The 13,378-nt window shown below is 59.5% G+C and overlaps 1 protein-coding gene across 3 annotated transcripts in view; it reads left to right on the top strand.

The window, feature by feature from the left end:
• Positions 1 to 13,378, top strand: part of RPTOR (regulatory associated protein of MTOR complex 1) — a 209,586-nt gene that overhangs the window by 127,709 nt on the left and 68,499 nt on the right. For all 3 annotated transcript variants that reach the window (XM_040989809.1, XM_040989808.1, XM_040989807.1), the window contains exon 7: positions 7,262 to 7,321. In XM_040989809.1, coding sequence (XP_040845743.1) covers positions 7,262 to 7,321 — 60 coding nt within the window. The remainder of the gene's footprint in view (positions 1 to 7,261; positions 7,322 to 13,378) is intronic.

Genomic DNA, 13,378 nt, shown 5'->3' with positions numbered 1-13,378 from the left:
GGGGTCCTGCTGCCACGCACCGAGTGCCCCCTTCCCGCACTCCAAGCAGGGGCTGCGACAGGCATCAGCTGCTCCCACTGACAGCACACAGGTCACTGGTGACTTCCTTTTTTTTTTTTTTCTAAAATGTACATTAGTGGGCCCGGCGCGGTGGCGCAAGTGGTTAAGTCCTCGCCTTGCATGCCCGGGATCCCATATGGGCGCCGGTTCTAATCCCGGCAGCCCCGCTTCCCTTCCAGCTCCCTGCCTGTGGCCCGGGAAAGCAGTCGAGGACGGCCCAAAGCTTTGGGACCCTGCACCCGCGTGGGAGACCCGGAAGAGGCTCCTGGCTTCGGATCGGCATAGTATCGACCCGTTGCGGCTCACTTGGGGAGTGAATCATCGGACGGAAGATCTTCCTCTCTGTATCTCCTCTCTGTATATCCGCCTTTCCAATAAAAAATAATAAAAATAAATCTTTAAAATGTACATTAGTCCTGCCCCCTCGGCCTCTGGCGGCCTCAGGTGTCGGGCCCTGTGTCTGCCACAGGCGATGCCCATGGGGAGGAGTGGACATTTCAGTTTTTTGCTTGAGGTGATGTATTGCTGTTTCTTCACTTGGTGGGTAAAGGCACTGGAGTGTCCGCTCCGTGACCGTGGGCTCGGCCCACGGCTTGCAGCTGTGTCCTTTCTTCTCTGGGTCTGATCTTCCCTCCTCCCGCGCTCTTTCACCCATGAAACCTGTGGGTGCACAGGGGACGCTGGGGCTGGGATGACCACGGTGACCATGAGCTGCCCCTCCAGCCCTGAATGCAGAGTGACCTGGGGTGTGGGAAAGACTGGGGGTGCACACGGGCATGGCAGAGGGTTGCAGTTCGTGTGGCTCTATCGTGACGAGATAATGACCACCTGCCATCACAGGCAGGGATAGAGGAGGCCCAGGAGGCGCCGGGAGGACGCCTGGACACAGGGAGCACTCCCTTCTACGTCCCCTGCAAGGCTGTCCCTGTGTGACCAGCTGGATGCGGTGCCGGTGTCAGGCTGCTCGGAGGAGCTGCCGGGTCGTCCCAGCGCTCACCCGAGTCACCCGAGTGGTTTTGCTTCTGGCTTGTCCTCTGCTCACTTGGCAAAGGCCACGGAGCCTGGGGAATGGTCCCATGCACCATGGCCTGACAGGCCGATGTGGAAACAGCAACGTGGCCTGCCGGTGCCGTGGCGGCTCCTCCAGGGCTCTTCTGGGCCGGTGGTCCTCAGTGAGCTCCAGGAGGGAGCGCGGTTTCTGTCGGCACAGAAGAGCTGTCTGGGATGGCGGCGTGGAGGCAAGAAGGTTCCCTCCAAGTCCTGGTGTGCTTCGAGAACAGAAACAGATGGCAGAGGTGGAGAATGACGCCGCCTCTGCAGGCAGGGCGGGCTCCCCGACAGCCGCCCGCCCGCCACTGGCCCAGGACAGCATCTAAGGAGCACCCTACGAGAAGGATAAAGCGAGCCTTGCATAAATCACCCAAACCGTAATTGCTGGTTCTGTCATTGTTCTGTTTTTGTGGATAGTTTTTCATAAATTACTGTTTTACTACCACCCACCCCAAATACCATTTAAGCTGGGTTTTTTTTTTAAAGCTTTTTTCTTACAACCACAGTTGCCTTCACTTCCTGGCGTCTTTTTAACTCGCATAGCAGTGTGTGTGCAGGAGCTGGGGCCTGTGTGGACTGAGCCTTAAGCAGCTGGTCTGTGCCCAGGACATCTGGTGCCATGGCTTGGCCGAGACCTTCAGCAGCTGGTTGTGCCCAGGACGACTGGTGCCATGGCTTGGCCGAGGGCCGTAGCAGCTGGTCTGTGCCCAGGACGACTGGTGCCATGGCTTGGCCGAGGGCCGTAGCAGCTGGTCTGTGCCCAGGACGACCGGTGCCATGGCTTGGCCGAGGGCCGTAGCAGCTGGTCTGTGCCCAGGACGTCTGGTGCCATGGCTTGGCCAAGGGGGCCATAGCACTGGTCTGAGCCGCAGCCTGTGATGCCACCAGGGTCCTGGGTCTGGAGGCCAGGGGAGTTGGGAGGGCGCTGCTCCGTGTCTGGCCCTGACAAGTGCCCTGGACACTCCCCAGCAGCCAGCGAGCTTTGCTGCATGCCAGAAATTGGCAGCCATCTGAAGGTTGTGCGTTAGTGTCAGAGGATGGAATCACCACAGTTCAGAAGCCTCAGCTGGCTTTGCTTGTAGTCTGGTCACCAGGTAGCACTTCAGGCCGTAAAGCGGTGTCACTTCCTCGGGCTGAGCGCGGGAGCTTATTTGCCTCAGTACGGAGAGATGCAGCAACAAGCAGCAAAAGAGAACGGTGCACATTCAAAGCCAGTTTTTCAGGCCACTGACTGCCACTCCAGCATCCCGTCAGAATGCCAGTTCAAGGCCACCCCTCAACCTGGCCCTTCTGGAGCCAGGACGGAGCTGCCGCAGCAGGGCCAGCCCCCGGGTGTTTATCAGACGTGCGCAGTGTGCTGCCCTGGCCTGCTGCGTGACATGAGACCCTGGAGTGGGAGCTGTTGGTGCGGTTGTTGCCACTTCCCCCTGTATTCCCTGACTTTTTATGGATTGTTTAAAAGCTGACATCTCTGGCAGCTTGTTTTGTGTTCAGAATGACTGGGTTAAAATAGCCCAGTTCATGAAAGCCACTCCGTGCCAGCCGTGTGGACCACAGGGTGCAGACAGCCACTGTGACAGCGTCCACGGCCTCTCCGTGCCAGCCGTGTGGACCACAGGGTGCAGACAGCAGCTGCCTGTATGAACACCCCAGAAGGGGAGCAGGCCCTCAGGGAACGGCACGGCGGGGGTGCAGTGGGCCTGGACATGGCAGCAGAAGCAGTGAGGAAGAGCCCGTCCCAGGTCTGTGTGCCCTGGGGTCGAACCTGGCTCGTGGGCTCTGCCTTCAGCCTGGCCCCTGGATCTGGCTCCCAAGCTGCCTGCTTTTGATGTGCTCAGTTTCCATTTGATTAGAAAGGCCGAGGACCACACCCTCGCTGCTGCTTCACTTCACCAGTACCCAAGACAGGTGGAGCTGCGCCGGGCTGGAGCCAGAAGCGCTGTCCAGGCCGCCCGCAGGGATGTCCAGCCCCTAGGTACTAGAGCCGTCCCCTGGTGTCTCCTAGGCTGCACAGCAGCACAAAACTGGAAGGGAGAGTGGAGCCAACACCTCAACACGGGCACTTCCTAGCTACGCAGAAAGCTCTGCGTGTCACACCCAGGAGGCCTTTACAGTGCAATGGTGCTGGGCCCCACACCTGCTCCCCTCGCTCTGTGTGTGTCCTCACCCCGAGTTCCTGGCTGCACTGGGCTCTCCTGCGAGATCGTTCTGTGCTAGCCCCATGGCCTAAAGGGTTAGCCTTAATCCCTCCACCTGCGCCTCTGAGTGATGGGGTCCAGTCCCTGGGGGTCACTGTGTTGGGCCTTTGTGGGGGGAGCCTCTCCACTCAGGTCACGCCTGCCCCAAGGCTGCTCGGTCCTTTGCTCCATCCCATCTCAGCCCCTAACCTTTGGGGGGCTGTGAGGCTGTAGTGCTGCTGGGGCTGCTTTGTGTTGGCGCCTTAGAGCCATTCTGCTCTCTGAACATGCCTCACGCTCTGCACCTGAACGCCGGTGTTAGACCAGGGTCTTCCCACCTTCCAGTCTCCCATGTGGTGCAGAGGCCCAGGCACTTGGGTCTCAGGTACACGAGTAGTGAGCTGGAAGCTTGAGCCGGTGCCCATGTGGGGTGACGCGGCACCAGGACCTCTTCGGTAGACACTTGGGCTGTTCCAGTTTCCCTGGTCCCTCTTTTGCTTTGCTTTGGGCTGTTTCCTCTTTGCCGTGAGGAAGCGTGACGCTGAGTGCTCTGTGTGGATCCGATTGAGCACGGATACAGCATGTCCACTTCCAGGAGACCATGGGGATGCGGAGGTCACTGTACCCTCTCGTGGGCCTCGAGGTCCCTGTGGGTCTGCATTCTTTCTCGCTCCAGGACGGACTACGTGTCTTAGAGTCCTGCCAGCCGAGCAGACCGCGCGTGACGGTCCGTGGCTGAGGATGGTGGATGATCTGCCGTTAGAAGCCGTGCATCCATCTGCTCGTTCCCAGTGGGTAGGACCGGGCCAAGCGGAACTGGGGACCTGAAGCCCGGGAGAAGTCAGAACAGAGGTGGGGCCCAGACCCAGGCACTCGGATCTGGGATGTGTGTGTCCTAAGTGATGTGTTAGCTGCTCGGCCAAACCCAGGAGCCCAGGCCTCCACCTTGCCCGTGACTGGCAGGGGCCCGAATACCGGGCCTGTCTTCTGCTTTCCCACATGCATCACAGGAAGCTGTTTGGAAGTGCTGAGTAGCCAGCTGGAACTGGTACTCGTGTGGGGTGTGGTGGCCCAGCACGCTGCACCAGAGCAGCTGCTCCAAGGCGTGTTTGTGCTACCTACATGTGTGTTCAAAGCGGCCTTGGGCCAGCACTGTGGCCCAGTGGATCAAGCCACTGCCTACAACATCAGCATTGCGTATGACAAGTAACAGATGAGTCTGGCCACTCACTTCCCCTGCAGCTCCCTGCCTGGGCCCTGCCCCCACGTGCCTGCCCCAAATGGAGCCCCAGGCTCCTTCCTTTGTCTTGTCCAGCCTTGGCCATTGCAGCCACATGGGAAGTAAAGCTCAATAGATTAGGTCTCTGTCCTCTCTCCCTCTCCCTCTTTGTCTCTATGTGTAACTCTGTCTTTCAAGTATAAATAAACACCTCATTTTATCATTGGAAGCACCCTTGGGGGCCTGGCATGGTAGCCTGGTGGCTAAATCCTCACCTTGCCTGGGTAGGATCCCATATGCACACCAGTTCATGTCCTGGCTGCTCACTTCCCATTCAGCTCCCTGCTTGTGACCTGGGAAAGCAGTGGAGGACGGCCCAAAGCCTTGGGAGCCTGCACCCATGTGGGAGACCCAGAAGAGGCTCCTGGCTTCAGATCAGCTCAGCTCCAGCCATTGTGGCCACTTGGGGAGTGAACCAGTGGGTGGAAGATCTTTCTATCTCTTCTTTCTTTCCAATAAAAATAAATAAATCTTTAAAAAAGAAAGAAAAAAGAGAAGAAAAGAAAAAACCACCTTGAGAAGGCCGGTGAATGGGGACTTGTGTCCCACGAGCCCCTCGGTCCTTCCCACACCGGCTTGTGATGTGGTAATTTCAGAAGGCGATTTTGTCCAGAGCTTGTTATTGACAAAAGGATTAGTCTGCTCCAAATGATGCTGTCACTGCTGGACTCCGTAAATCCCGATCAGTAAGCGCACCGGGGGGACAGCAGCTCCGGGGCACGGTGGCATGCGCGGGTCTTAGAGCCAAGCACGGCTCTGGTTCCTTGTGTCTGTCCGCCACCAGGTGCCGGGCCAAGCTGGTCCCGAAGTGGCCGAGAGTGGAGGGGGTGTGCCCGTGGCCGGGGCAGCTCCGTGAGCAGCGATGCCCGTGGAGGGGCTGCCATGTCGTCGACAGGTGCCACCCTCTTTAATTGTGGTGCTGGTTGGGCAGCAGAAGGCTGACTGCACTCCACGGCCACTACCGTAACTTCCTCCATCCACGGGGCGCCGCAGGGTGTGGTCCCTGGGGAAGGGAGCCTGGCCGCCCGCCTCCCCATGAGCCGCCATGCCCCGCAGCAGCGCCACCCTGACCAGCTCTTCTCTTCCTGCCTCTGTGTCTTTCACGCTTCACAACCCCTGTGCCTGGTCGCTCAGCGTGGTCCTCCCTGTGCCTGTCTCTGAGCACGGTCCTCCCTGTGCCTGGTCGCTCAGCGTGGTCCTCCCTGTGCCTGGTCCCTGAGCACCGTCCTCCCTGTGCCTGTCTCTGAGCACGGTCCTCCCTGTGCCTGGTCCCTGAGCACCGTCCTCCCTGTGCCTGTCTCTGAGCACGGTCCTCCCTGTGCCTGGTCCCTGAGCACCGTCCTCCCTGTGCCTGTCTCTGAGCACCGTCCTCCCTGTGCCTGGTCGCTCAGCGTGGTCCTCCCTGTGCCTGGTCGCTCAGCGTGGTCCTCCCTGTGCCTGGTTGCTCAGCGTGATCCTCCCTGTGCCTGGTCGCTCAGCGTGGTCCTCCCTGTGCCTGGTCCCTGAGCACCGTCCTCCCTGTGCCTGTCTCTGAGCACGGTCCTCCCTGTGCCTGGTCGCTCAGCGTGGTCCTCCCTGTGCCTGGTCGCTCAGCGTGGTCCTCCCTGTGCCTGGTCCCTGAGCACCGTCCTCCCTGGGGCCCACTGCTTCCTCCTGCCCCTTGCCTTCTCCCAGCAGCAGTGTGTTGGGATACACGTTGTAGACACAGGCACAGGTGCGCCCTGATAGACCTGTCACGTGAGCTCACCTAACACTGGCAGTGCCTTACGGCCCGAGACTGGCATGGGCTGCCCCCACTGCTCCTGCCCAGCACCACCACTGGGGATGGCACTGTACAGCGCCCTCTAGGATCCACAGTGGGACCGCTCCTGCGTCAGGAGCTGTGTGTGCCTGCTGCTGGTTTTGAAGGGGCTTAGTCTGAATTTTAAATGTAGGTGAGTCGGGGGGCTAGCATTGTGACATAGCAGGTTAAGCTGCTGCCTTTAGTGCCAGCATCCAATGTGGGTTCACTTTTGTGTCCCGGCTGCTCCTTTTGCAGCTCCGAGCTGACTGCGTGGGAGAGCAGCACAGGATGGCCCAGGGGGAAGATCTCTGTCCCCACCTCTCCCCTCTCTGTCAACTCAAAATGTAAGGGGATTGGCATCTGTTGCTTTTGGTCCTGCCCTGCTCTGTGTGCCACCTGTCCTGGCTCCTGCCAGCCCTGGGGGGCATTTGCCTGCACCCCAAAGTCTCAGCTGCTCTTAGGGTCCACACAGTTTGTGTCTTGGGCTTGGTTTCCCTTGGTGCTCCTGGGAAGGGGCTCCCGTGACTTCCTGCCAGGCCTCCCCGACGGACGTTGCCGAGCTCACGCCGCCCTGCTCAGCTGCACTCTCTTGCTTCATTTTTGAAGGTTTATGTGTCTTTGAGAAGCAGGGTGATGGGGAGGGAGAGCAGGGATGATCTGCTTGCTGGCCCACTCCCTAAATGGCCGGGGCTGGGCCAGGCTGAAGCCAGAAGCTGGGAGGCTTGGGTGCAGGGCCCACGAACTGGGGCCGTCCTCCACTGCTTCCCCAGCTGCATCAGGAGGGAGCTGGGTCGGAAGTGGAGTGGCGGGACTCAAGCTCTGGGGATGCCAACATCACAGGTGGTGGCTTCACCCGGTGCCCCCTGCCCACCCATCCTATACCTGTCACTCACATCCTTTCCTTCTTCACAGGTTTTGCATGCAAAAATGCGTCAGTCTCGTGCCCGGAGTCACACTGGACCTCATAGAAAAGTAAGTAGGGCTGGGCCTGTATCACCTGCCTGCCTCCCTGCGCCGCCTGCCTGCCTCCCCGCACCGCCTGCCTCCCTGTGCCACCTGCCTGCCTCCCTGTGCCGCCTACCTGCCTCCCCGCACCGCCTGCCTCCCCGCGCCACCTGCCTGCCTCCCCGCGCCACCTGCCTGCCTCCCTGCGCCGCCTGCCTGCCTCCCTGCGCCGCCTGCCTGCCTCCCCGCGCCACCTGCCTGCCTCCCCGCGCCGCCTGCCTCCCCGCGCCGCCTGCCTCCCACTTGCCTGCCTCCCCACCTGCCTGCCTCCCCACCTGCCTGCCTCCCCACGCCGCCTGCCTCCCCACCTGCCTGCCTCCCCACCTGCCTGCCTCCCCGCGCCGCCTGCCTCCCCACCTGCCTGCCTCCCCAGCTGCCTGCCTGCCTCCCTGTGCCACCTGCCTGCCTCCCCAGCTGCCTGCCTGCCTCCCTGTGCCACCTGCCTCCCCGTGCCACCTGCTTGCCTCCCCGTGCCACCTGCCTGCCTCCCCACCTGCCTGCCTCCCCACCTGCCTACCTCCCCACCTGCCTGCCTCCCCGTGCCACCTGCCTGCCTCCCGCACCCTCTCCTGTTCTCAGGGCATGGCGGCAATTGCAGGGGGTGGGGAAGGGGAACTGGGCTGAGAGAAGAGGAACAAAGCTGTTCTTTCGCACGCTGTGAATTCCTGCGGACTCCAAGTCAGAGCAGAAACACATCTGTGTGCCTGCCGGTCGCTTCTGCTTTTTCTGATGGACATGGCTGGTTAGAGCCAAGCTTTTCTCTGGCTTCCCGCCCGGCCCCGTCCTGGTCCTGTCTAGAAGTGCCTGTTCCAGAAGGCTCCCCTGGGCTGCATATCTCCTGAGCTGAGCCCTTTGAACCGATGTTAGGTCCCAAGACTCAGAGCCAGACCTGATGTTCCTGGTTGCTTGTCTGTGCGGTGACTCACCCTTCTAGGCCTGTGGGAATGAGACAGGATTGTCTGAGACCGTTGTGCCATGATCGCTATGACTGCTGTAGTTCACAGACAAGCTGGCACTTGGGAAAGTTTGATACACAAAGTCCTGTGCACAATGGTGAAGGCCAGGATTCGTTCATTAGACAGGACAAGCCAGTCAGCCTCCACGAACCTCCAGCCAGCTTCCAAGGCTCCTGTGTGCGTCAAGTCAGCTGTGGGGCCCCCTGGGGCACGGGGTGTGGCAGATAGAAGACAGGACTCTCCCACGTGCGCTCCAAGTGAAACACTCCAATGGGTTCCGGGACGATTGTCCAAGCAATATGATGTGTGTGTGGAAGCCGCAGTGTGGCCCCACGGAGCCCCTTCCTGGGGAGTGCAGTGTACACAGGTGATGGGCAGTGTAGACAGGTGATGGATGCAGACTGTGTTTTTGTTAGTCTTGTGACACACTGACAACTCAGCTGGACAGAAAGTTTAGCACAATGTCCTGAAGCCTCACTTTGTTGCCGGCAAATGGTCATTACCCTGAAATCCATGTGTGAAGCTGAAGACCTACGTCCCAGCTTCCCCAACAATACAAGTTATCCCAAGAGACATGCATCCAGTAACCTGGACACACAAAGCTGCAGACATCGACCTCTGCCTGGCTCTTCTGCCCTCATCCCACCTCTGCCAGGCCTCGCCTCTCCTGGAACTCCCGACAGCACACACATTAGTTACAAAGCATCTTAGCGTTGCTAACTGCACTGTCCGGCCCAAGCAGGAGCAGGGGTGAGGGATACACACAGGAACCGTGCTCAGGGCGCCCTGTGCTCGGAGTCTGACTGTGGGGAGCCAGAGAGCAAGCAGGTGCTGAGGCGGCCGAATCCGTGCCAGAGCGACAGAAGCACAGGGCCTAGAGAGCCCCTCCCTGCCACGGCCTTTAGGGGGCTTGAGAGGAGTGCTTACACAACACTGCAGTGCTCCCTTCTCAGGCTCCAGGTGCTGGCAGGTGGGCAGGAGGGAACGCCTAGCTAGTGGGAATAGGGGGGATGGCTTCCAAGCGCATGACCCTGAACCAGCTGCCTACCTCACAACTTCCTCTTCCTTCTGAGAGGAGGCCCGGGAACTGGGGCTGTGTGGGTGCTCGGGGTGTCTCCCTCGGTCAAAGCATGTAGCAGCCAATGGTTTGGGGTCCACAGTGGTCATAGTGACCCCAAACCTTGGCTGCCTCCCCTCCCACGTTGTACTGTGTCTTTGGCGTGAGGCATCCACTTTCTTAGGCCTTTCTTGGCTGTGTGTCCCAGGCACACAGGGTGCTAATCTGCATAGCTGGCAGGGACACCACCAGGCCACCCCCTGCCACTTCCCCTCCAGTGCTGGTGATCCCCAGCTGCAGACAGGGCTCAGCATGTCCCCCAAAGGTCTTCCTGGGGGGCCGGGGCTCAGGGTGCTGACCCCCAGGAAAGCATTCATCTGTCCACAGTCACTGCAAGGGCTTCCGGTGACGCATTGAGGCCTAAAGGGGGGCTGTGGACAGTCATTCACATCGTGGTCCCCCCACCACATGGCTCCGACCTGTGGAATCACCCGTGTCCTAGTCTCACACACACACACACACACACACACACACGGCTCCGACCTGTTGTTGAGTCCTAGTCTCTCTCTCACACACACACACGGCTCTGACCTGTGGAGTCACCCGTGTCCTAGTAACACACACACACACACACACACACACACACACACACACACACGGCTCCGACCTGTGGAGTCACCCGTGTCCTAGTCTCTCTCTCTCTCTCTCTCTCTCACACACACACACACACACACACACACACACACACGCACGCACACACGGCTCCGACCTGTGGAGTCACCCGTGTCCTAGTCTCACACACACACACACACACACACACACACACTGTTCCGACCTGTTGTTGAGTCTCCTGGGCTCCAACTCACCTGTCTCCAGGTCCAGGCTCTGGAGTGAACATTGTTCGGGTCATGGAGACCGACCCTCCCCTTGCCTTACTCTCCAGCTGCCCGGTGGCAGAGCCTCGCAGCCAGCACCCCGCAGCGCCTTGAGGTCATGCCCATCTCTGCAGGCTCCTCCCTTGACTGAGATTCTGGTCTGAGGTCTGGTCATTTCCAGAGCTGGAATCATGCATAGCAACTTGGCATCTTATTTTTAAAGACTTACTTATTTATCATTTGAAAGGCAGAGTTACAGAGAGAGGGACAATAAGCCATCTTCCTCCAAGTGACCCCGTGTTGCTCCGGATCCCCCACGTGGCTGCGTTGGCCACAGCGCTTGGCCCGTCCTCTTCTGCCGCTCTCCCACGTGCGTTAGCAGGAGCTGGGCTGGAAGCGGAGCAGCCGTCTGGTTGGCGCCCTCAGCTGAGTGTCACCAGGCAGGACTCGATCTGAGGTAGGGTGTGTGCTCTGAGCGGCTCCAGCCTAGAGAACTTGTCTGCAGTCACACACCCGTGGTCCAGGAAGGCATTGCAGAGAGAGGGACAGTGGGAACTCAAAGCAAAACCCAACTGAGAAGGATGTGGGGCCGGTGTGGTGGCATAGCGTACTAATCCTCCATCTGTGATGCCGTCATCCCGGTGGGCACCAGTTCCAGTCCTGGCTGCTCTGCCTGTAGCCCACCTCCTGATAATGTGCCTGAGAAAGTGCAGAAGTCGGCCCAAGTGCTTGTTCCCCTGCACCCATGGGGAGACTCAGAAGAAGCTCCAGGCCCCTAGCTTCAGATTGGCTCGGCTTCCACATTGTGGCCATTTGCGGAATGAATCTTTAAGGAAAATCTTTCTGTCTCTCCCCACCCCTCATAACTCTGCCTTTCAAGTAAAATAAATGAGTGAATTAATCTTTTAAGAATGAATGAAAGTCTGTGAGGAGACACTTTTACAAAGGGAATTTCAGGGTACCACGGTCACAAGAAGATGCGGTGTCCCAAGCCATTCGGCAGGTGCACATGAAGGCCACAGCAGGTGGCTCTTGGAGAGGCTGAGGGAGGTGACAGCAGCACCAGTGCAATGTGCCACACAGGGTCTGCCCATGTCACGGGGTGCCCGCCAAGGATTGTCATCGAGTCTTTTCCCATAGACGCACTGCCCCTCCCAGCCGTCCTGCTCCCAGGAACTTAGCTGGAGGACTGGCAGCGAGCAGCTTGCGTCCCACGGGTGCCATGTGTGGCCATGTCGCGCCCCGGATGGTCCTCGGACAGACCTGTGCTGTGGGCTCGCGCTTGTCCTGCAGCTGGGGGTGCCAGGGACTCCAGGAGCGGCGGGGGCTGATGGTGTATCTGTGGCCATTTGTGCAGTTAGATTTCTGGTTTTGAAGAGGTTTGCGTTTTTCAAAGCTTGTTCGGGACAGCTCTCAAAGCCTGCCGGCTTGCCCGCGTGGCTGTGCAGCTTCCGGCTCAGCAGAACCTGCTCCAGCTGCAGCGGCACACTGCTGCTCTCGCCTCGGCTCGGCAGAGCTCCAGTTGGATGCGAGTGGCTGAGTGATGGTTTTGCTTCTGTGCCAAGGAACGTTCTGTGCTTTAGGAGCAGAAGCCCTCCGGGCTGCAGAACCTGCCTGGCCGCAGCCCTCCTATTGCTGTTCCCGAGCGGGCAAAAGCCTTCGCCTCCCTTGGTTTGGGAGAATTCTCCATCTCCATCCATGCCCACTGAGGCTGGGCCAGGCAGCTCCATGCAGGTCCCCCCGTAGCCGGGCACCTCCATAGCTGGCACCATCACCCCTGCTCACCCAGGTGTGCCCTAGCAGGAAGCTGGAGGCAGGCTCGAGCACCGGAACAGCTGGTGTCCTAACTGCTGGGCCGATGCCACCCCAAATGTCTGCATTCAACAGACGATGCCCGTGTGGTGCCTCCATTGCCCTGAACGGAGCGCTGGGGCCCAGTGCCATGGCCTAGTGGCCAAAACTGTGGCTTGCCCACAATGGATCCCATATGGTTACTGGCTCCTGTCCCGTCTGCTCCACTTCCCATCTGGCTCCCTGCAGAGAAATCAATCTTTAAAAAGAAGGTTGTTTAGTGAGTAAGGCTAAAGTTAGGGTGGTGGAGCTGAGGAGGAAGTGTGGGGCGTCCGTGCTGGGAAGGGCTTCCTGTATTCAGAGAATGCGCCTGGAAGTGAATCCTGGTTTCCGCCTCATTATCGTTTTATGGAAATTTCTTCTCAGAACAGCTGGTGTGGGCTGCCAGGAGCTCTGCAGTTTCTCGCTGCTGGTGCTGTCAGCCTCCTCGGGCCCCCCACCTGCTCATCTCCATGTGGGGGCCCGTCGGGGTGCGTTAACTCCTGGTGACATCAACCTCCAGTTCAGTGGAGGCGGAAGAGGCTGCAGGCTGGCAGGCCGCAGTCCAACCAAGGCTCCTGTCTGTGTCCTGTTTTATTAAATCCCTGCCTGGAGGGAGGGGCTTAAGGAGCCAGAGGATGGAGGGGAGAACGGCAGCCACGTTAGATGCAGAGTGGCACCCATGCCCACACCACAGGCCAGGACGGTGCCCTGCGCTGTGGGTGGGTGGGGTGTTCCTCCTGGCCACAGGGGAGCTGGGAGCGAGAGGGTGACCCGCAGGGTGGCCTGGGCTCCCCACAGCACGACACGGTGCTGTCCAGGCCAGCCTACACGGCGGTGACTTCCGACACACAGAGCCTTCTCCAGTGCTTTTCAAAATGGACTGGTCAAGAAGCAGCTGCTTGCTCCTGAGGCCGGCCAGCCCCTGCGCCTGCTCACAAGAGGCCCTCCTGGGCGCTGGCACAGTCTGCAGGAGGCCGTCTGCCCCTGGAATGGGCTCCCACCCAGCGCCTGTCCTGGCAGTGGGAGGCTGCCATGCCCCCTCCCCGCCCCCGGAAATGGTCTGGCTGCAGGGGCAGCTCCTCCTCACGTGGGCAGCTCGAATGTTTCTTCTTAAAAAATTTATCAGTAGCTGCTGTTTTAAGAAACCACAGAATTTTTCCAAACATATCAATTTTTGAGCAGCTGAAAGATTTTCATAAAAATATTTGCATGATACTGATGCAGCTGTATTGCAGGTAAGGGTTGGAGCCAGATGGCCATGGGTGGCACCTTCCTCCCAGCCGTCTGAGTCACGGCCACATGG

The sequence above is a fragment of the Ochotona curzoniae genome, unplaced genomic scaffold (assembly GCF_017591425.1).
Source record: "Ochotona curzoniae isolate NIBS_2020 unplaced genomic scaffold, NIBS_Ocur_1.0 contig_523, whole genome shotgun sequence".
Lineage (NCBI taxonomy): Eukaryota > Metazoa > Chordata > Mammalia > Lagomorpha > Ochotonidae > Ochotona > Ochotona curzoniae.
Note: the sequence above shows the minus strand (reverse complement) of the source record. Positions and strands in the feature narration are given on the sequence as shown.